General features: G+C 43.6%; 1 protein-coding gene across 1 annotated transcript in view; it reads left to right on the top strand.

Moving 5' to 3' along the window:
* Positions 1–17,128, top strand: part of LOC110984532 (aspartate--tRNA ligase, cytoplasmic-like) — a 17,996-nt gene extending 868 nt beyond the window's left edge. The window contains exons 2-14 of the mRNA XM_022244815.2: positions 1,400–1,481; positions 2,438–2,525; positions 3,452–3,544; positions 3,966–4,068; positions 4,624–4,726; positions 6,289–6,432; positions 7,312–7,423; positions 8,460–8,594; positions 9,572–9,663; positions 9,814–10,016; positions 10,256–10,379; positions 10,733–10,844; positions 15,651–17,128. Of these exons, the coding sequence (XP_022100507.1) occupies positions 1,400–1,481; positions 2,438–2,525; positions 3,452–3,544; positions 3,966–4,068; positions 4,624–4,726; positions 6,289–6,432; positions 7,312–7,423; positions 8,460–8,594; positions 9,572–9,663; positions 9,814–10,016; positions 10,256–10,379; positions 10,733–10,844; positions 15,651–15,814 (1,555 nt within the window). The 3' untranslated portion in view covers positions 15,815–17,128. The remainder of the gene's footprint in view (positions 1–1,399; positions 1,482–2,437; positions 2,526–3,451; positions 3,545–3,965; positions 4,069–4,623; positions 4,727–6,288; positions 6,433–7,311; positions 7,424–8,459; positions 8,595–9,571; positions 9,664–9,813; positions 10,017–10,255; positions 10,380–10,732; positions 10,845–15,650) is intronic.
* The last annotated feature ends 6,931 nt before the right edge of the window (positions 17,129–24,059 follow it).

A 24,059-nucleotide genomic window follows, 5' to 3' on the forward strand; every position in this document is an offset into this window, starting at 1 on the left:
CAAATTGTCATGATTGTAATGTTTTCATTTTCGAGCATTTATGCTTGAAAAGTTAAGGTTTGGGTCTGCCATACTGTGATGCTGCCAATTTATAGCATGGCACTATCAAAACTTTTATCTCCATGTTTATAGTCACGTACCTCAGACTATGATGAAATAGCATTTGCAAACAATGTACAAGTACATTCATGTGATCTGATAATAAGTTTGTTAGGGCTCAATTGCAGAATACCCCGCCACCCCGCATTATCAACCTCATAGCCAGTGTCACACTCTTCTAGGTCATTTATTTTAGAGTGGCTGGGTATTCTGCAATTTAAGTTAGCAGTGTTACGCCCCAACTGTAGCATCAGTCCCAACTAAGTAGAGTGCTATAGTTGGGCCGGCCCAACTACAGCGCAGTGGTCCAGTGTGCATGTGCCCAGCTTGTGCCAAAGTCGTATTGTTTACAATGTCATGTCATAGATGATGTGCCATATTTTAGATGAATTGTGTCAAGTATGAGATACATAACTTGGACAAGGTTGAGAAATTGGTCAACAGTTGTTAGGCCAGCCCAACTGCAGCACTGCAGTTGAGCCTTTCCCAGCTACAGTTGGGACAGATACGATAGTTAGGGCGTAACAGCAGCATTGGCATATTATCAAGTTTTAAAATACAAATGTACATGTAATAAGCAAATTACAAACGTATTGTCAATATGATAAACACATTATCCAGTGGTACTGAACTAAAAGTGGTTGGGACATTTTGCATAAGTGTAAATTGTCATGGGCCAAGATTATTTTGATCTATTATGGGGACAGATGGACAAATGGCTGTGCATACGTGTGGATGAGGCACTGTATCATTTTCATTTTATTTTTGGAAAGGATTTGTTCTCAGGCTAAAGTATTTTGAAATATTTGGAGGATTTCCTCTATAAATGTAGTATTCAGAAATTGTTCTAGAGAGAGTTCTGTAATGTAAGGATAACATTTGATGCCCCTGTTCACACACCTATGAGAGTTGTCTGAAAAAACCTCAGTGTTTTCTATAAAGTAAATGCGTTGGAATTTTCTGAGCTAACCTTCACTTTTTAGGATATGTTATCACTTTCTGACAGTGTTGTCCGTATGTGGAACACTTCCCAGATCTTTTCATCAGTGGGTCATGAAGTTTTTAAAAAGTATTTCTAACAGTACTTCAAACTACTGGTAATTTCTCCAAGTCAGTGTTACTCTTAATGAACAAATGTTTTGTGATTCGACCTGTGTTAAGGAGAGGTCACTGAGATATGCATCTTTTGGATTGTGACTGCTCTCAGAAATACGAGAGTGCCTTGAACTTTTCAAAAGTCTGGGTCACGAAATGGAGTATCACAGTTTTGTGTCTTTGTTGGCATTGTGAAACTTTACAGAGCACCTTCCAAAAAAGCACTCAAGAAACAGCAGAAGGAAGCCGAGAAGGCAGCCAAGAAGGCCGAGCGTCAGGCACAACAGGTAAAAAACAAGTGGCTATGCCACAGCTTTCTGAACCAGGCTCATGCAGTCCAGGGCTTTATTCTGTCATTTGGCGCATCGCTGAAATCCTCCAAAATCCAGTGCTTGGTCTGTGACTTGTACAACTCAGTTAAGTCATCCGTGTATGAAATTTCAAAATCATTTTGTGGTGATGCAGAACACCTACATGTAGGTACAATAATTCTGGCTGAGAAGGGGTTTATGAAATTTTTCTCACCCATCTCTATATGTAGGTAATTTATTCCACAGTTTACTTGATTGAAGAAGACTAAGAGAAAATTCTGACATCAGGGCTTCCTGGGTTGAAATGATCACTTTCCCGACTACAGCATGTGACATGCATGTAAAATACCCATAAATGGTCCACACTGAGGGTTCCGAAAGCTCACCTCTTGACCATATACATGTACATGTACTTTCAGGCTCTGTTGTAATAATACCAGACATTTGTATGATGCTCTACAAAGAACACAGGGTCTCAAAAAAATGAAAAAAAAAAGTTTTTGAAAAAAAAATCAGATGAAAACTTCAACAAAAACAGCAATAACGTAATCATACTTTGGAAAATTATTGTCCTTTGAGTAGGCGCTTGAAGAACACAGCAGAGGCCGTTTTCCTCATATCGATCGGTAGTTGATTCTACAATTTCGGAGCAAAAATAGAAATAGAAGTATCTCCAACCTTCTTGTTGGAGTGAGGAACAACCAGCTGGATGACATCAGGCCTTGCTTCCCATAATCCAGTGGGGCACGGCCATCTCTTAGCCATAAACAATGCGTAGTTTTGGTCATTGTCCATGCCACAAAAGTGTCAACAAAATCTTTATTTCATTTGTCAAGTTTCTGGTAAAGAGCTTTCCTTGAAGCCAAGACATGTACTTGTTGGCCCTAAATATTCTACAGAATGGAATGTAAAGGGGTTCTTTGTTCTTTCAGGCAGCTGACGCTGAGGCTGCAGAGGGCGAGGATTATGCCAAGGACCGCTATGGAGTGGCTCGCATGATCCAATCCCACGAAAAACCAGGTACTGATGAGAGCATCGTGCCTATAGTTTACAAGAGGAAGTCATCATAAGTATCGAAAGCGTGGACGGAATTTACCAGCTCTTTTTGGCTCAAGGAATTGCTTCCGAATCTTCTTGATCCGTATGCGGCACTCGTTTTGAGGCAGTTTGAGTAATGGCATATTCCGTCCAGTCGCTCATATATTGAGTTGTACCCCATTCCAACGAAAGGAGGAAGAAAATACAGCATGCATGTCTGCACATGTGCGTGGTGGTCTACCTTGTTGAGTTTCAGAACGTGGGTGCGTGGTAGTCCAACTTATGTTCACGGTCCTAATTGGCGAATTTTTTTTTAGTACCTCAGCCCCAGTGAGATTACACACCCCAAAAAGGGAACTTGAAATGAGAGTTTTTTTAGCTAATATTTTTAAGCATATGCATTAGCTGCCCTTCAGTTTGCTCATAACACCTTGAAATACCCAACGAGTGAATTAAAATGCGTTTTTGTAACTAAGGAATTGACTTGTTTCCGGTTTTTGTTGCATGCATTATTCCCCTCGAAAGAAAATTCAATTTCAAAAATAGATTGATCTAATATTTGCTACAGCCCTGTGCTGCTTGAATTACAATAGTCAAATGAGCTTCAAACCCTTTGCGAAGCAATAATGACTTTTGCCCGGTACAATCCCCTAAGCATGCCAAGATCTGATGGATTTTAAAGGATTCAGGAGGGTTAGTGTTACGTATACCAGTCACTAACGGAGATCAGCAAGTTGGTGTATATATTTTTGTGGTGTTTTGTGCTGAAGTTGCATTTTGTTGTATTAGGGTAATAGTGAAATCATGAACGTTTCTAAGGATATTCTGCAAAAACTTTCAGCTGCAAACAATTTTTGTTCATCCACAGAAAAAAAATAACGCGTGTCTTGTTTTGTGGCTCCCTTTAGATCGGAAGTTGGTGAAAGTGGGTTCGCTGACCTCTGCCCTCTCCGACCAGACGGTGTGGGTGCGTGCTAGGCTGCACACCGCCAGAGGAAAAGGTAGAGTCTGGACATCCCGTGACCCGACTTGAGTTTGCCCGCGCACGTTTGGTGGCCATTATGGGCATCAGCAGTCCTGTACTTGTATTCTGCCACATTGAATGTCGCTGTTTTTCAAGTGTAAATCGTACCCTGTATGTCATGTGCTTGTACATTCTTTGAAAGAGTCAACCTTTTCGGTCATGTCCAATGTAAAACGACACAAAAACATGTTTTTAAAACAGTCGACACCTGGCAGTTCTTACCAAGAAAATGACAGCACCCGAGAAACAAATAAACAGTGAAGTGCACGTAAATGTCTCCATGTGGAGTTGAGTTGTTGACATTTCACGTAAAAAGGAAACGGACTGAAATTACTTCACTTGTATTTTTGTATATTCTTATTTATCTTTTGAATCACTTGATTTTTTTTTTTCGACAGGCAAGCAGTGCTTTGTAGTTCTACGTCAACAGCAATTTACTGTTCAGGGAATTTTGAATGTTAACGAGACAATCAGCAAAGCTATGATCAAATTTGTCAGTGGGTGAGTTGATGTTGGTCTGTCCTTCCGAGTTTCAACGAGTTCAAAGTAGAACACTTTGATGCTTTTAACAATTGACATGTAAATGCTGAGCAGTGGTTGACTTGTGAGCCCTTGAATCATCAGTCACGATGACGTAAATTTGGCAATTTCAAAATCTTTTTTGAATGTCTGTTAGGTTGGAATGTTTCTTTTCGCACTGGAGCTCAGTGATTGGGAAAACTATTGAGATCCCTTTTCTGGAAATTCACTGTGTTCCAACTGGAAGCAGGCTGTTCTGAGTTTAGCATATAGAGGCACCAACCACTGCTCTTGGAATGTTTTTCCGACTTGGGACAATGGGTATGAAGCAGTCATATCTCGTGAAATTTAGAATAGGTTACTATGGTTTCCGGCCAGAATATTGGCAGGATTTTATATGGGTATTGACTGGGTCCCAGCTGGTAGTTGCTTTAAGTGGAGAAATTTGCCGGGCAAACTTGTCTTCTTCAAAGCTCATAGAGACAGCCCCCAATTTAACGGAAAGTGTACTATTCTCTGTGTTTTTTTTTATTCCAGCACGACTAAGGAATCGATTGTGGATGTTGAAGGCATTGTCGCTGTCGTGCCACAAAAGATCGAAAGCTGCACCCAGCAAGATGTGGAACTACGCATACAAAGGGTGACTACTCCCAAACTTGCTGTTCTCCAGAATCTTTTGAAAAGTTAGAACTTGGAGCTGCTTTTTCACCTGTCCCTGCTTACATGCACCACATTTTATGGAGAATCTAGCCAGTACTGAAGTCCTGGCCCAGTGGTTAGGTTTCATAACTCTGAATCACAGGTGTCGTTTCGGCCTGGCTTGCCTCTCTCCACCCAGGGGTATAGAGGGGTATCCCCGAGGGCTTAGGGGGTGATTTGTGATCAATTATGCTTGCGCCTAAAATGGTTGCACCAATTGGTTGTATGTTCTCCGTAGAGTTGAGATTGTTCATAGGCATGTCTCTGGGCCTGTAGAACAGGGGCAAAATTGCCAGGTACTGGAATGCACGATATAAATGGGTCATTCCATGAGGTTGGGACACAATTCGTGACGGTGTCCATTGTAAAATGGGTTCCATCAAACTGAAATGCTATTTCCCTGCATGTGGATTCCAAATTATACATCTTGCAAGGCTGAATACAGAGGTGTGTGTGTTATTTTTCCAGAGTAAATGACCTACTCTACAGGTCATGACAGGTGGTAAAAGTTACCCATGTAACAGGGACACCGTCACAAATTGTGCCCCAACCTCATGGAATGACCCAAATGCATCATTTATGAGGTTGTTATCTTCTATGATTTTGTTATGTTTGTTATCATTTGTTAAATATTTACTAATAGGTCATTTGGGAGACATTTAGTGGTGATTTTTTCAGCATTAGGGAGACATTGGCTTTTAGGGAGACATTTCAGTGTCTCCCTATTTTCAAACTACCAGAAGGAGGCCGAATTTTACCAGCCAAAGTTTGAAAGATGATAGATTAGGGTCTAAAATGAAAACATACAAAGTTTGGTTCAGATCAGATCAGGGAATATTGAATTATGGGACAGTAAAGTTGGAAAAATTTTGTGCACGTTCTCATGGGAATGTCTCCCTAATGACCCATTAGCGGTAATTATAACCACATTTAAGGTTATGAGCGGTAGGAAAAACAATGAGAAAGGAATGCCTTCGTCATTGTTCTTTTAAATGTTTCATACCTCTGTCGTAATACTGTTTTTTTCATCGGCACAGACTGATCACGTGACAGGGCAACCAAAATGCATTTCACACTCATATCAGTTGACTTGGTATGATATCATGCGCATGCGTCCTGTGTACAGGATGCTGCAGGGACCGCTGACTGCTAATGTTCAAAGATTCCTTTGCTTCGCTTAACTTCCCTCAGAAAAGCAAATGAAAAAAACATTAAGGCAGAGTTATGACAAAACAACTGTTGACTTTGCCTCAGGTGCTGTGAGTCCCTTGGGTGTTCAAAACGTCATATCCCACATCACAGCAGTCAACAATCATTAAATGTTGCATTTTGATGAAGGTGGCAAGTTGAGGACTTGAGATCATTTTCATTAGACTTGACTGAAAACATTGCATTGGGCAAAGCTGTACCATCCTGATTCCCTTCAAATCCTCCCAAAATTGTGGATTTGAGGGACTAGGGAAACTTAGGTTTTCATGAAATTCTTCAATGTTTGCGCGACAGTTTTACGTGGTCAGCCAGTCGGCGCCCCGGCTCCCACTCCAAATTGAGGACGCCTCCCGGCCCAAGGGGGAAGAGGAAGATGGTGTCCAGGCCCCGACGGTCAATCAGGACACCCGGCTGGACAATCGCATTCTGGACCTCAGGGTGAGTTGGCCGCTTGGCCTGGACAAGGCCAGTATGGTCGCCTGTGCCACTTTTCGCTTTGCACTGCCCCAAATGAAGTTATCTCCGTGGGTTGTTTGGCGGCAGCAACTTACGGTTTTTGACATTGAAATTTCACAGATTGGCAGCTTTGTAAAAAAAAAGGTTTATTCTGAGCACAACTTCAAACTTATTTTGTCACTTTTCGCAGTGACTTAAATGTAGATCCTTCACATTGCAGTTTCTTTGTTATCTGTGGAAGGCACATGAACAATCTCACTAATCAGAAATTCAGAGTGCAAGTTCTTGTTTAACACAATTGGAGGTGAATCATCGGTGTGAATTAATGTGTTATCTACAAGCAGTTGTGCTACCTAATCTGGTAATGGCAACCATGAAATGATAAGCTGTACCTCTGCCAAGTTTGCCAAGAAATCTGTGCTGTTTATAAAAGGTGATTTTTCTTATCACACGTTATAAATGAATTGTTCATTTTGGCACTTTAAATGAAATTCAACTCCGCTTGTTCCCCATATCGGCACATTTCTTGCACTCACACTAGTAAAAAAACATGCTTACATGTACTTGCTTATTTCAGGTGTGTTCAATTCTTTGTAAATTAAATATGTTGAAACGGATCGTAGTGTGAAGCAAATAAAAATCATGAGTTCAGGTCCTCTCTTGTGGACAGTCTACCCTGTTGGTTGTGAATATGGTTTACACATGAACCAAAGCCAATAGAAACCAAAACTGGAAGCAAGATCTCATGAGGATTTAGTTTCCAAGAATGGTGTGATGTGGAGACAAATTCTGCAATTACCGCTATCATTTTTGTAGTATTTCCAACCTGAATTTGTTTTTTTTTTCCTTTTGTTTCAACAGACTCAGACTAACCAAGCCATTTTCCGGTTGGAGGCTGGCGTGTGCCAACTCTTCAGGGAGGCTCTCAGGAAACGTGACTTTGTCGAGATTCATACCCCGAAGATCATTTCTGGTAAATCAACTGAGTTTTTTTAATCTGGAGGGAATCGAAAGGCTTACGTATGTAAATGAAAACTTTGTAAGAAATGATCATTTGAGAAAAGTGGGTCTCTGGTCATCATTGATGGGCTTATATTTCGGGATTTTTAAGTTTTAGGAAATATTTGTCCTCCATTTTGAAAGTGAACTTGTAGACTTAAGTTTTTGGAATTTTTCTCTACCGTTTTCAAGATCTGCATTTGAATAATTTCTGATAAGGTCTCCGTTCTATGAGCCCACCTTTATGTCAACAATGCCCTAAAGAATAAAACCACGTAGAAAAATGTTAGTGCTAAAAGTTAACCAAACTAGAATTAAGAAAGAAATCAGAGTTAATGCACATTTAAGTTGACCAATTACAGGGCAAAAGAGAAAAACTCTTGGAAGGAGACGGCCCACGCCATGTATTGGGAAAGGGGGAAGATGGGTTGATTGTTGAAAGTAGAAAGAGCAAACGGAGTTTGTTACTTTAATTCATTACCACGTTAGGCATCCCAGTCAAAACTTCTGAACCTGTGAGTAAAATTCTGAGGTCTCTATTGGATATGTACTTTGTGTTTCAGAGAGATAGGGCCAAAGCCGTTATTAAACTTAACATCTCCCCGGCGCAAAGTACATCTTGAAATAGTTTGCAGTACCCGCTGCTGCATCTGACCCTGACTGGCCTGCAGACCGGCGGTCAAGACATCTGCACTAGCAAGCAGGAGGTCGTGGGTTCGAGTCCCACCCAAGTATAAAGCTTGTGAATTTTTTTTTTCAGAAACTCTCGGAGAAACACTGAGCATACAGTGTCATGAATATACGTCGATTTTAGGGCAGAACCAGTTTTAAAAATCGGTATCTATTGATTTTGAGCAATACATCTAAATGCCTTGAACTCAAAAGTGGCCTCTGGTGACTTTCAATTGATTTTGCTTGGTTAGGGGGTGACGGTTCAGGAGACCAGTATTCCAGCACCATCCCCCCAGTGTGTACTCAAGCGTGTCACTTGATATCTGTTCCCTCCACAGCCGCCAGCGAGGGTGGCGCTAACGTCTTCGCTGTCTCTTACTTCAAAACCAGTGCCTACCTCGCCCAGTCGCCCCAGCTGTACAAGCAGATGGCCATAGCCGCCGACTTCAGCCGGGTCTTCACCGTCGGAGCTGGTAGGCATGGGCCTGGGTTAATGCTCCACTGGCCAGCCGAGGCAGGCCAATCTTACAGAGTTGCTGAGCATAAATATTCAGGAAGGCAAGAAAATGTTGGCCGAGCAAACTACCAGTTAATATTGTCATGCATAGTATATTACTCATGACTGGTTCCCATCTGGGGTTCCACCAATGATGAGAATATGTGCCCGTCCTGCCTGTCCACCCTGACATTATCTGAGCCCATATTTCCGATGTATCCAGTGGATTGGATAGAAATCTAAAGACTCATTCACTGGCGCCGAAAATTGTGTAATAAATGGGAGTTTTTGTAATGTTTGTACAAGCAGAAACTGCCTGTCTTTGCCAGTCCTCCGGACAGGTGGCCATATGAGTCTCAGCTCGATGAGTCTCCCATTGAGTTTTGCCCTGTACATGTACATTTACACGTATAAATTTGCTACTTTGACAGTTATTTTGATTGAGCAGTTCCGTGCAATTAGGCCCAAAGCTCAATAACCCTTGCTGCACAGGAGAATCGGCTAAACTGTTCCAAATTTGCTTAATTGTTTGGGGTTTGAATAGAAGCAAGGGCTGTCTACAGTTATCAAGCGTTGGTGTCCACCTCATCTTTGGCCCAGCAGAAGGGCATTTAGGCAATTTGTATTCCCATACAACGGGCCTAATACAAATGGCTGAATTATATCTTTTAGCTAAGCAGCAGACAACCAGGTTTCTGTCATGTGTGAAGCCCTTTCATTGGTCAGTCTTCATTCCTTACACAACTCCGAAAATTATATCTTTTACCATAGCAAGTCTGTTGTGCTTTACTTTGATTGTAAGCAGGCTTCCAAAGCTACAGTGGTGTCTGCATGTGTCCACGTCTTTGCGGCTTTCAAAGACCTAGGGCTTGCTCTGGACACAAGGCTTAGATGCAGCCTTATTTGTTCTAGTCTTTCCTTCTGTAATCTCAGTTTATTTTGTGATTGTCACAGTCTTCAGGGCTGAGGATTCCAACACCCATCGTCATCTGTGCGAGTTCGTCGGGCTGGACTTAGAGATGGCCTTTGACTATCACTATCACGAGGTGAATTCCTGCGACATGACCTGTGACCTTTCCTTGACCCCTGACCTTTTCAACATGTATATCTTTCCTATTCTAATTCAGTCAATGTCACCATTTTGAACACTCTTAAGACGTACGCCATCTCAGTTTGTGGGTTTTCTCCATCGATAGGTTTTGGATGTAATTGGTGGAATGTTCACCGACATCTTCCGTGGACTCCGCGACCGCTTTGCCACTGAGATCACCACTGTCAACAAGCAGTTTCCGGCCGAGCCTTTCAAGTTCCTGGAGCCAGCACTCCGTCTGGAGTTCCCGGAAGCTGTCAAGATGCTAAGAGAGGCAGGAGTGGAAATGGGAGATGAAGATGACCTCAGGTATTAGTCAGATTCCCATTTCATGATTTCTTTCAAACTCTGGTGCATGACTACTGTGCGGATTGCTGTCAGTTGGTCCGTTTGTCGATTGCTGCGGGTTTGTCCGTCTGTTCTGGTCAGTTTGTCTGTCCGTTGATTGCTGTTATTTTCTGTTGCTGAGGATTGAGTGAAAAATATAATTGTTGCAAAATGTAGTGATGGGTTTCCTTCATGTTGTCCGCTTCATTGTTGTTCCACAGCACCCCAAACGAGAAGCTACTTGGGCGTTTGGTGAGGGCAAAATATGACACCGACTTCTATATTCTGGATAAATACCCACTAGCTGTGCGACCCTTCTATACAATGCCGGATCCCAATGACCCTGTAAGTGGGGACAGTCATGTAGATTGCAGCCTGGCAGCTGTTTTTGTTTTGTTTTTTTCTCCTCGGATGATTTCCGAGCACTGTACCTTGCTGTCAAAGAAGGGGTTTGCAGATTGTCTTGAGAAAGGTTTAACAGAGGTTAATGTTTATATGAATAGAGATCTAAGTATTAGAATGTTGTTGAATACGGTGAATGTTGTCTGGTCATTTATTGCTGGGTTCCTGCGAAGATTAAGTGGATGGATATTGATGAGGGGATTTCTAAGGTCAATCGAGCGTGAACCATGTTTCAGTGTTTGTTTGAGTTATGCCATGAAAGCATTCTCATCAAATGTGCCTTTGTGGCCCTGCAGAAATACTCCAACTCGTACGACATGTTCATGAGGGGAGAGGAGATCCTGTCTGGAGCCCAGCGGATCCACGACCCGGAATTCCTGTCGGAGAGAGCCAGGCACCATGGGATAGGTAATGTTTAGGCGCAGTCTTCAGGCAGGAACATTTTCCTTCGTGCAGGATTCTCAGGATTTGTTTTGAGATGACTCGGTCTGATGTGTTCAAGGGAGGATCTAAACCAAATTTTTTTGGGGGGAATTCAGAAATTTTTTTATGTAACCTTTTATTTAGGGCCTTTCCGAGGGATGAGGCTTAATTTGGGGAGTTTCTATACTTTGGGGAAAAGGGAAAATGAAATGGTGCCCCAAAGCTGCCTTTTTCTCATTATTCAGAAATAAAAAGAGTTTTTCTCTTCTTCAAAGGGTGGCCCCCTTTGTCCCTGCTGGGATTCACAGATGCTTGTTTTTGGTAACAAGGTGTCTAATGTGTGCTGGGTTAAAAAAACACGGTTTGGGGAGAGGTATCACCAGCCAAATCATGCATTTCAGATAGGTACATACGATGTATGTTATCACCTGGCAGTGCACCATGGCTGTACAGAATGGGTCGTTTTTGTATTTGAACAATGTATACAGTCTCACCACTGCTCACAGTCTCACCACAGCTCGCAGTCTCACCACAGCTCGCAGTCTCACCACTGCTCACAGTCTCACCACTGCTCACAGTCTCACCACTGCTCGCAGTCTCACCACTGCTCACAGTCTCACCACTGCTCACAGTCTCACCACTGCTCACAGTCTCACCACTGCTCACAGTCTCACCACTGCTAACAGTCTCACCACTGCTCACAGTCTCACCACAGCTCACAGTCTCACCACTGCTCACAGTCTCACCACTGCTCGCAGTCTCACCACTGCTCACAGTCTCACCACTGCTCACAGTCTCACCACTGCTCACAGTCTCACCACTGCTAACAGTCTCACCACTGCTCACAGTCTCACCACTGCTAACAGTCTCGCCACTGCTTACAGTCTCACCACTGCTCACAGTCTCACCACTCCTAACAGTCTCACCACTGCTCACAGTCTCACCACAGCTCACAGTCTCACCACTGCTCACAGTCTCACCACTGCTCACAGCCTCACCACTGCTCACAGTCTCACCACTGCTCACAGTCTCACCACTGCTCACAGTCTCACCACTGCTAACAGTCTCACCACTGCTTACAGTCTCACCACTGCTCACAGTCTCACCACTACTCACAGTCTCACCACTGCTAACAGTTTCACCCTGGCACATAGTCTCACCACTGCTCACAGTCTCACCACTGCTCACAGTCTCACCACTGCTCACAGCCTCACCACTGCTCACAGTCTCACCACTGCTCACAGTCTCACCACTGCTCACAGTCTCACCACTACTCACAGTCTCACCACTGCTAACAGTCTCACCACTGCTCACAGTCTCACCACTGCTCACAGTCTCACCACTGCTCACAGTCTCAACACTACTCACAGTCTCACCACTCCTAACAGTCTCACCACTGCTCACAGTCTCACCACAGCTCACAGTCTCACCACTGCTCACAGTCTCACCACTGCTAACAGCCTCACCACTGCTCACAGTCTCACCACTGCTCACAGTCTCACCACTGCTAACAGTCTCACCACTGCTTACAGTCTCACCACTGCTCACAGTCTCACCACTGCTCACAGTCTCACCACTACTCACAGTCTCACCACTGCTAACAGTTTCACCCTGGCACATAGTCTCACCACTGCTCACAGTCTCACCACTGCTCACAGTCTCACCACTGCTCACAGTCTCACCACTGCTAACAGCCTCACCACTGCTCACAGTCTCACCACTGCTCACAGTCTCACCACTGCTCACAGTCTCACCACTACTCACAGTCTCACCACTGCTCACATTCTCACCACTGCTCACAGTCTCACCACTGCTCACAGTCTCACCACTGCTCACAGTCTCAACACTACTCACAGTCTCACCACTGCTTACAGTCTCACCACTACTCACAGTCTCACCACTGCTCACAGTCTCACCACTGCTCACAGTCTCACCACTGCTCACAGCCTCACCACTACTCACAGTCTCACCACTGCTCACAGTCTCACCACTGCTCACAGTCTCACCACTACTCACAGTCTCACCACTGCTCACAGTCTCACCACTGCTCACAGTCTCACCACTGCTCACAGTCTCACCACTACTCACAGTCTCACCACTGCTAACAGTGTCACCACTGCTCACAGTCTCACCACTGCTAACAGTCTCACCACTGCTTACAGTCTCACCACTGCTCACAGTCTCACCACTACTCACAGTCTCACCACTGCTAACAGTTTCACCCTGGCACATAGTCTCACCACTGCTCACAGTCTCACCACTGCTCACAGTCTCACCACTGCTCACAGCCTCACCACTGCTCACAGTCTCACCACTGCTCACAGTCTCACCACTGCTCACAGTCTCACCACTACTCACAGTCTCACCACTGCTAACAGTCTCACCACTGCTCACAGTCTCACCACTGCTCACAGTCTCACCACTGCTCACAGTCTCAACACTACTCACAGTCTCACCACTCCTAACAGTCTCACCACTGCTCACAGTCTCACCACAGCTCACAGTCTCACCACTGCTCACAGTCTCACCACTGCTAACAGCCTCACCACTGCTCACAGTCTCACCACTGCTCACAGTCTCACCACTGCTAACAGTCTCACCACTGCTCACAGTCTCACCACTGCTCACAGTCTCACCACTGCTCACAGTCTCACCACTACTCACAGTCTCACCACTGCTAACAGTTTCACCCTGGCACATAGTCTCACCACTGCTCACAGTCTCACCACTGCTCACAGTCTCACCACTGCTCACAGTCTCACCACTGCTAACAGCCTCACCACTGCTCACAGTCTCACCACTGCTCACAGTCTCACCACTGCTCACAGTCTCACCACTACTCACAGTCTCACCACTGCTCACATTCTCACCACTGCTCACAGTCTCACCACTGCTCACAGTCTCACCACTGCTCACAGTCTCAACACTACTCACAGTCTCACCACTGCTTACAGTCTCACCACTACTCACAGTCTCACCACTGCTCACAGTCTCACCACTGCTCACAGTCTCACCACTGCTCACAGCCTCACCACTACTCACAGTCTCACCACTGCTCACAGTCTCACCACTGCTCACAGTCTCACCACTGCTCACAGTCTCACCACTGCTCACAGTCTCACCACTGCTCACAGTCTCACCACTGCTCACAGTCTCACCACTACTCACAGTCTCACCACTGCTAACAGTTTCACCCCGGCTCACAGTCTCACCACTGCTCCACAGAACGCAGTTGGGTCTAGTGACGTGCCTCAGCTGTGTCCATAATGAGGTGTGGGTAAAATGCAGAGTTACCACAAGATGGGTTCAGTAGTCGTCACCTCTATTTTCCTCAGGGCATGTAGTGTGTACTGTCCCAATTATTGAAAGCATTCCCACTAGGTCTTCTCTTGGAGCCAAGAATTCTTCGTTGAAGAGATCTGGTATTCGCATGGTGTCATTGGCAAACGTTTTTCTGGGGGGGCCTTTATGCGCACATGTACACAGCAATTTTTTGTTGTTCATGCAAATTCCATGCAAATTAGAGGTGGAAGACAGGTGATATCTCTGCCTGGAAAGAAAAAGAAGATCCACTATTGAAGTTCCCTTTAAAAAGTCAAAGTGGAAGGCCACTCATCGGAAAGGAAAAATTGACAGTAACTTGCTGAAACTGTTGTAAACAAATTTGAGATAACGTTGTGGAGATGATTTTCTCATTACTGGCGCCATGACACACCCCCCCTCGAAAAAATCTGATGTTTTCTTCTTCACTTGACAGTGTCTCAGCTGATGCCTCTTGGGACAGAGCAAAGTTTTCACAAATCCATTTCACGTTAGTTTGTTAGGGCCTTTTTTTCCCCTTTTCTGTTGACGTCAGATGACTAATTTCATTGAGTTTGTGCTACCAGCAGCGGTGGAGTTAATTACCAGCCGCCCCCTCTGGGGATGGGGAACTAATCTGGAGAAAGTTCAGATTAATGAATGAAATTATACATCAGGAATGAAAGGTCGTTTGTAATCTGGCGGATGTTCGCGCGACTCTTCCTGGAAAATTCGTCAGCATCCCACATTAAGTCTGTGGTTCTCATTTCCAGCCGACCCTAATTTTGGAAGCCCCACCCTTTTTTTTCCCCAGGCCGCCGGCCCTGTGTGCAACTTTGGTCCCGAGAAAACAAGTCAAAGAAAAACGGACACTCCTCTTAATTTTGTTGGGAAAAAAAAGGAAGACGGCAGCGTCACATATTACTTTAACAAACGGGCATTCAATTTTTTTTTCACACAAAACGTATGTGCACTTGTACCTACACTATGAGAGACATTTTATAAGGCAGAGCAGTGATGATCAGTGTGCACAGGCCAGACGTCCTTTGCTGACATTTCTCAGTGATGCTATCCAGCTCCAACTCTGCTGTCAGAGCCGATCACCCTCCTGAATCTTTCCCAGTTCTGCCCACACAGACATAGAAAAAAAAAGTATTGCTGCTTCTTGTCTTGCTGAAGGACACAGGACACCTGATTTTTGTGCATTGTTTGCATCCAGTAATGAAGTCCCTGGTATACAATCAACTCCCAGTATAACAGAGTTGGACCAAGTGATTTACTGAGATATAGCCAAAGCCTTGTTACAGGACTAGATGATTTGATAAAAGAATTCAGGGACAACAGAATTGAGGGACTCGGGAATTCAGAATCGGATTTGCATAACAGGATTTTGTGGCACGACTGCTCCACGGTATATAGACCCCACTGTAATTTCGTTCGTTGACGTCACAGACTGTGATGCCCCGGACCGTTCTTGTGTTTGCTCCGCAGATCTGGAGACGATCAAGGCCTACATTGACTCATTCCGTTATGGGGCGCCCCCTCACGGCGGCGGCGGAATCGGCATGGAGCGAGTTGTCATGCTGTACCTGGGACTGGACAATGTACGTAAAACGTCCATGTTTCCCCGCGACCCCAAAAGGCTGACTCCGTAGAATTGATTTTGTTCCGGCGATGGTATCAGCTCCACGTGGCTCATTAAATCACCAAACCTTAAAGGCTTATGCTTATATTTTTGTGTTGAATTTTGTTATAGGGGCTTCTGAATGGTATTTTCTTAGACCTGAGAGCTATGTAAACGTACTGTGTAGAAAACATAAGAAATAAAGTAGATAGGGTCCTGGTGATGACAAGCGGTCGGTGACCGTTTCCTAACCTTGTGCCTACATGGATAAAGTCATAAGACGGGTTCTTTCGGTGTGCAGATGCGATTCAAATGGGAGCTTGTAACATCGTTGCTTGCCAGTGATTGGAACAAAACGAATGTCTCAAAGGTGTTCTTTTCCACGATGGATCGAACAGATATGCGATACTTTTTCGGTATATTCATTTTTCAGAGAATTGTCGGGCCCCCAAAAGTCGGATTTCTTAAGTGTCGTTTGATAAAAGCCTGGGTTATATTCAGTCAATTTTGAGTGACTTGCTGAAACTAGTCCCACGTTGACAAAAAGATTAAGTAAAGGGCAAAAAGGGAAATTAGACACTTGCGTCAAACGAGTTTGAAGTCAAAAAGGTTACCCAGGGTTTTTTTCTCTTTACTGTAGCCCAAATCTGTGTATTGCACCCCGATTAAAACCCCTGCCTTTTTCAACCCTTTTTCATACTAACAGTTATCCTACAAAGACACCAGTAGCCTTTAGTCAGGGTGCGTGGCAGTTGCACCAGTCTTTTTTTCTTGCGACTTTAACGACCTCACTGATCTGTTGACATGTTGTCCGCATCCTTGGTGCCATATGCGCCCTGATTAAAGGCTAACAAGAGCGGATTGGTAAATGGAGTAAGAAAGAAGGTGACTGTGAAAAATTTAATGTTTGGAGAGGTTCCAAAAACGAGTATGATATGTTTTTAAATGCTTGAAAATCTCACATTAAAGTGGTGTTGTTACATAGCATCCGGTCACATTTACAACACTGTATTAACGTGATATTTGAAGAGATGCTTTGCAAAGGCCATGGATTTTGCATACCTTCTGGATTTTGTTTTAGGATGTCAACTATAGTGAGACTATTACTAGGCCAAATAATTCGACTTTGAGAAAATGCGTTCATTTGTATCTCCGAGGGTTATTAACTTCTCATTGCTGAGAAATTATGTTGATGATTATTAGGTATGCATATTTTAGGTTTTATTTTTGGACCAATTTTGAATCGAGGGTCAGAATTTTGTTCTTAGTTTTGTGGTAGGTTTCACAACATGTACTTGCATCTTTTCCTGTCAGGTGTTTTCAATAAAATTTATCTCCTCTCTGACTTCTTTTCCGACTAGATACTACCTTTCTCGTCGGACCAAAACTCGAGTGATCCTTTTCTCGTGCTTTCGCGTCGTCAGCCGTGTTGAAGCACGAAAGACAAACATCCAAGCATTGGGATGCAGATTTTCGTCAGTTGCGGTGGAGAGCGAAAAATACATGCGCGTGTACAGTAGACGGAGTGCGCAGGGCCTTATAAGTGGAATTTTATTCGGAGTGTTTGGCCGTTGTCTCTCGACGTTTTTTGCCCGGGCTGTTTCAGCCGTTGGACCCGTATAGGCCGTGTTGGAGCCATGTTGGTCGGGAGAGTTCGTTTTGTTGGTAGCGACGCGACTGCAACGCTTGCGTTTCATAGTCGTTCGTGAACCAGCGATGCGTAGTTACTACCAAAAAAGCCTCCGTTGCTAGGAAAATTGTGCATGTATGTATACATAGTTCACACCGGATGCTCGCTGTTTCAAAGTAAAAAACAATTACATGTATATACGGTAATTAAAAACAAAAACTGTTGCACCTTAAGTATTCCGAAAGGGAATCGACATTTTTGAATTATAAAGGCTTGTTTGTTCTTTCCAGCTCCCCGTCTCCTTTTTTCCCTCTATCCCGGCGGCCAAATATTCCTGTGATGGAAACTTGAATCGGTCATCACTGACCAAGTCTGAGCTGAAGGCTAAAACGCTGACTGTGCCTGTCGCTAAACAGAATTCAGCCTTTTATATGAGGAGGCAGGGGACACTGCCGAACTATAGAGTCTCCTGTCCAATTATCAACCTGTCCTTTCGATTAGATTTGATCAAGGGGGGGTGACCTCCATCAGGCCTCTGGAGGCAGTTACGTGAGGTACAGCTGACTTGGCCTTCGTACCCCATGGGAAGGTCTGGTTGTAATTGGATGGCGCTTTGGTTTGGGAGGGGGGGTGGGAAGAGAAATGTACCTCAGATGTCGCTGGAGGGTGGGCGGTGTTTTGTGATGACATCCCTGCGTATGAGGAATTCTTTTTGTTGCTCTACCCTGCGTACATATTTCACCCCATCTCATGTGCTGCATTCCAATGTTTTCCCCTCTGAATTCTAATATACAGGTAATTAAAGCTCCAAAACTCTAACTTGCAAAGGAAATCAATTTCTCAATAGTCCACAATTCAAATAAAGCAGGTATTTAGAAATGTGGCCATTTAGTTAGAGAAGTATTGAGTTTTTTCTCTCGATCTCGTCTACCCCTAAAAAGTGCATATTTCACCCCATCTCATTGCTACATTCCGATATTTTCCCCTCTGAATTCTAACAGAACTAAAGCTCCAAAAACTTAAATTGTAAAGGAAATCATTTCCTCAATAGTCCACGATTCAAATCAAGCACGTGGTTAGACACCTCAGAACCACCTTTCTCTCATTATAACGCTTGTGTTAACATTTGTAACATGTGAAAAGCGACGTCTGTTAATTTCATGGGTTCTCTTGATGTTTCGTTGTCCCCGTGGTAACAACACGTGCGCAAAGCGCTGGCTACCGCCGCGCCGCACCAATGCAAGAGAATGCGTGATGGTGTGTGACATTCATGGACATGTTCGAGCGACGACTAAAGTTAACTATAGTTTGACTAACACCGCCCGAACGACGAATGGTTTGGACTATCTAGTCGGCCATTTGGGACCATGCCCAAGGCATGATGGTCGCAACGCTGGTTATCAATAGGCCATTTCATTTATCATTGCAGAGGGAACCATTCACATGAAAATAACTGTACGCAATTTCAATGACCATGTAGCCTGCGAGAATCGCAGCCTCCAGTGAAATGTGAGTATTAAACGATGAGATTTTAAAACTTCGACCGACAAGGGTTGTTTTGAGTGTAACATAATTGCGCATGCACATTGAAAAAGAAAAATAAGTGCCTACCGGTCGAACGGTAGTTCGCGCCAGAACTTACCCCATGTCTATTCATCCTGCGGGGACCGTACGTGTACGTGACCTCCCACATCCAAAACAATCCAAAACAATCAATGTTGCAAGATTTCTCCAAGTTAATTCACAGAACTATAGTATCTTGTCCGTGTATTTTCTGTGTTCATGAGTTTATTTTAGGCTGTTTTGCTCGTACTTGAAGCGAGCATGTTTTCACCAAATTTTCTGCTGTTTATCCACGTCCCGGCCACTGTCTGGATGCATCGACAATTACCAGAACGGTGTCTACAGAATTGTGTATCGCTTCAAGGCTTGAAGATGATGAGAAATAAACCAAATGCTAGTCCAACCATATTTGTTAATTCCCCATGGACAACGCCGTCGATTTTAATTTAGTGAATGCCGTGGAGTTTTCTTTGTACATGTTTAACTCCATGCCGTTTGTGGAACTCTTCTCTTGACCATTTTTGAAGAGGCTTCTGCTTGTAATCACTCGAGCACGGACGGGGCGAAGTAGCAATGGGGCGAAGTGGTCAGGGGCGACGTGGAAATGAAGAAAAGTGACTGTACAGCGATTCTGCCGGATTCATTGCCCGCCGGTCCCTACGTTCGGAGGACGTTTCTAAGACGTCTGGAGACTAAGAACGGGACGGGAACCAGCCTACAGGACGGTCGTAACCTCGTCCCTATACTGATTGGCCCATCGCTATAGAATTGCGTCAATGCAATTCGTGATGTATTTCCATGATAAACAAACGGACAAACTCAGCGTACAAAATTACACAGGGCGTGGGTATTAACTCAGATGCGGCGATGGGTTAGGGACGGGATCAAAAATACAGAGACCGTTTGCACGCGTCCGCACGCGTTCCCTTCCGTTCTGCACACCTTCCCGTTCACCCCCGTTCCAAAGAGCACTTCGGAATGCGTTCCTGCCCGTTCACATGCTTGTGTGATTCAGAGAGTATTGTTATGTTAATTGGCCGTTCCTTTGCGTGCGAGAACAGCAGCGTCACAACAAAGATGCGAAGAACAGGCATACAAGCTGTTCTTGAGTCTTGGCTAAATAAGTGTCAACAGTGTTTGGTCCGATAAGATTTTTTTCCTTCCTCTTAGAAAACGCTCATGTTGTCCCTTTGATGTACCGACTTCCCACATTTTATACATTCTTAATAAAATACCACCCCGGTCAAAGTTTTGATTAAAAAAAAACGTCGAGGAGCAATGAAATATATTTTGATGGGTTGGGTGCTTGGAATAAGAAAAAATGTGAACAGGTACAGGAAAAAATAAAACCACGCGTCGTCTTGGTTTGGACAGAAAAACGCCAAAGAGGAAAGAATTTATATATTTGATGGGTTGGGATAGATGCTCCGAAAAAAATGCAGCAGTGCCGGAAAAAAATAAAAAAGCTCAAGTGGTCAAGGTGTGGATAGAAAATAAATGCCGAAGAGGAAAAAAATGAACATATTTGATGGGTTAGGATGGATGATCCGAAAAAACATGCAGCGGTTCCGGGAAAAAATAAAAACCACAAGTGGTCAAGGTTTTGATAGAAAAGAAATGCTGTGGAGGGAAGAATTAATATTCTTGGCGGGTTGGTTGCTCCGAATAAAAAAAGCAGAGGTGCCGGGAAAAATTTTAAAACTAGACCTGGTCTAAGTTTGAATAAAAAAATAAATACCGGGGAGGGAAGAATTAATATTTTTGGCGGGTTTGGTCCTCGAAATAAAAAAGAGCCTTGGTACAGAAAAAAAAACCTTGGAGAAATGCCGAGAGTTGGGTGCTCCGAATAAAATAACTGGGCGGTTGAGCAAGTGAAAAATAAAAAAGTGTCTCGGCAAATCCGGAAGATAAAAAAAATCTAGAATAAATCCACCCCAGCTCTGCAGGAAAATAAGTCTTCTGAGGAGTGATTGACAGCTCTATTGTTCCATTAGACACAATGTATCTTTTTAAGTATTTGGGTCATGCAGGCTCTCTGTGAAGATGCCGTTCGGGGCAGATACAGCGATCGTACGTCCTCAGCCAATTACTAAGTTGATTCTTTCTAAGTAAAACAGCCATTGGTAGGATACACTTGCGCAGTCGCAGAGTTATTTGTGTGTGTTGACCAAAAGGTTAACGGCAGACTGAAAAGTTGCTATTAAACATAAATTCCGACCCTTGAAATCTGTGAAGCACAAGTATGCTTGGATTGTTTTTTAAATGTGCAAAGGCAGGAATATTCTTTTTGCTGGAGGTCCTTAAAATTAAAGATTAAACATCTCCAAAAAGAGCAGCCAGTTGGGGGCTGAAATGTTTTTGCCTAGATCTCAATGACAGAACTCTGCAATGGTAGAATAAATTTGTGAAGGCGATAATGCGCTCTGATAGGGAGGGATACAACCTGGAATGAAACATAATGCGATCGGCAGGGCTCAAAATTCTTCCCCTAATTCTAGTGCAAAGAGTGCTGACATTGCAAGCGCTTAATGTTTTTTCTTCAAGTTCAGTATTGGCAGGCTCCACATACCGAATATAAATAATGGCGCGATCGGCTAACCTCAAAGGCTGGAAAGATCTTTCTACTCCAGAACAAACACACCACCCCCCTCTCAAAACTTTATACAATGTATATCTTTTTGCTGATAAGAAGCAAAGTATTACTTTGTGGAATGCAGCGTTTAAGCACTCTACATCAGAGAATTAAAAAGAAATGTCTTAAGCAGAAGAGTGACACAACATTTAATTTTCCCCGCCGTTCACTGAGAATTTTATTTCCTATCCATGGACGGTTGTTAGAACACCATTCTTGTTTCGGGGACTTCACATTTTCTTCGCATAGGTTTTATGCCACCATGGGGGCCACAACATCTTGCTGTGTGCACAGACCGTGACAGGTCTTTTGTTGTAGAGGAACGCAAGGGAACGGGAAGGCCGTTCTCAGGCGTGCCAAGTGGAGAAGCTTGAACAAAAGAATGCGTTCCTGGCGTTCGTACGCGTGCGAACGGTCTCTGTATTTTTGATGCCGTCCCTTAGTTTTGCGTGTTCGACCCTCCAGTTTAATAGCAAGGCAACGATGGTAATCTGTCTTTCGCACTTAAGCTGCGTTTGCGAATTGCGACGGCCAAAACACGATTGTCTTACAACCCCTTATCGAGCTCGGTGACTTGCATTGTGGCCTATTTGTCATGGTGCTGCTGCCATGGTGACAGATTAAAGAAGTTGTTTCAGCGATATATGCGAGCAATATTATGAACAATGGGTTTAGGACTTACATTTTTCTACTTGAGGATACGATTCCCTACTTCTTAATTATAACTTCAAAATACAATCGCTGAAAAATACCGCCTCTTTTAGGAGTTTAAAAAGGCAGATGAAAACATACATATTTACCGATTTGGCGTAGATCCTAACTGTTCTGCACTAGAAGTATCTGCCCATGTGTAAAGGTTCAGTCATGTACACTGCAAAAACTCCGTTGTTAACAACACTTTTGGTGTTACCAGATGAACACACCAAAATGTGTTATTTTAACACCACTGGTGTTATACTTTATACACCCACGAGTGTTACAATTCACTGGAAGATATGCTAAAAGTAACACCAAAAGTGTTGAAATAACCAAAACAAATGGAATCGGCCGGAAATTTCAAACAAATGCAATCTTGGATTTTGTGTAAACGTGTCCGTCATTGCCTCGCCAGCGGCATCAAGATAGGCCTATTATAGCCGGACAGTGTTGTAACGATGTATACTTTGAAATGAAGAAATTGAATTGAAGTCCTTCTGGCCGGGAAATTTATATGTTGAATTCAGTGCCACAATTTCACGAGATAGAAAATTGAGTTAGTATTCGGTATATGCTGGCAGAAAATTCAGTATTTCAGTACAATGCTAGCCACACATGCTTGTTCCAATGTTAGACCCTTTATTAGAAATGACGCGAATTACCGTTGAGACGGGAGACAAACGAACTCTGTTCCTTGCTGTATCTAGTTTTTTGTTCCTTATCACGCGGACACTTGTCATTTAATTTACCTGCGTTACAGGTGTATAGCAGGCTGAAAGTGTCTAATCGGTCGGCGTATGTACGAAAAATGTGTTGCGTAACAGGTAGAAACGGCAGAGGTATGTAATTAACATGTGCGAAGCAGAAGGGTTTTCTAGTCAAGCAAGGGTGCGGAATTCTGGCTTGTGACTTCGACCGTGCAAGAACTTTCTTAAAAATAAATATAAGGATAATGCATTAGCAAACAGTACTAGCAGACTTAAGGTTTTTCAGAGTCTTTTTTTTTCTTAGGGAGTTTTATCTGTGGCTTTTAATCCCCAGCCTAGCAGTACTGCGTGGTGCAGGAAGACAAAAATTGTATTTGATATGATTTGTAAGAAAAACCTAAATGACGGAATTATTTTGTTGTATAAAATGGGTTTAAAATATACCTTATGATTTATTGTTTAATCATTTCAGTGACTGTGGGCAAAAAAGCTTCAAAGTATTTCTGTTCAGAAACGAAAGCCAAAACATTGTATTTGTAGCAAGTGAATAAACGTCAGGCTCCATGGCGGTGCTCGGACTCCTGGCAAGCATTACCCATAAAATTGTGTAAAGTGTCGTTTTTGGTGTGAAGGGATGTTAAAGGAGAAATAGATTAGACCTTGGGGTGGCGTGTGTGTCCTCAGAAATAGCATACGGTGGCTGTGGGCGGACATTGTGCTTCGAGTAAATCGTTTCTTTACAATAGGCACATTGTCCTTTCTTATAAACGTTCCCGTGTCGTAACTTGCTTTAGAAAGTATCGTTGAAATGTGTTGATCTGGAAATCCAGGTTCTCAAAAATTAACGTGATTTCATTTTTAGAGCCACCGTATGGGAGAGCATTGGGCGTAGGCCTATCTGTAGGCAATGCTTGGGAAATAATTACCCGACCTTCTCTTGATGGCATCGATACCTGTCTGTACTTACTACGAAACTTTATGTCCATTGTGTGTGATATTTGCTGGTAAATGGTAAATTTTCTGGTAAGCAACCAAACACAATTCAATT

The sequence above is a fragment of the Acanthaster planci genome, linkage group LG08 (assembly GCF_054643075.1).
Source record: "Acanthaster planci isolate LZ-2023a linkage group LG08, COTS_SCS, whole genome shotgun sequence".
In the NCBI taxonomy this organism is placed as follows: Eukaryota; Metazoa; Echinodermata; class Asteroidea; order Valvatida; family Acanthasteridae; genus Acanthaster; species Acanthaster planci.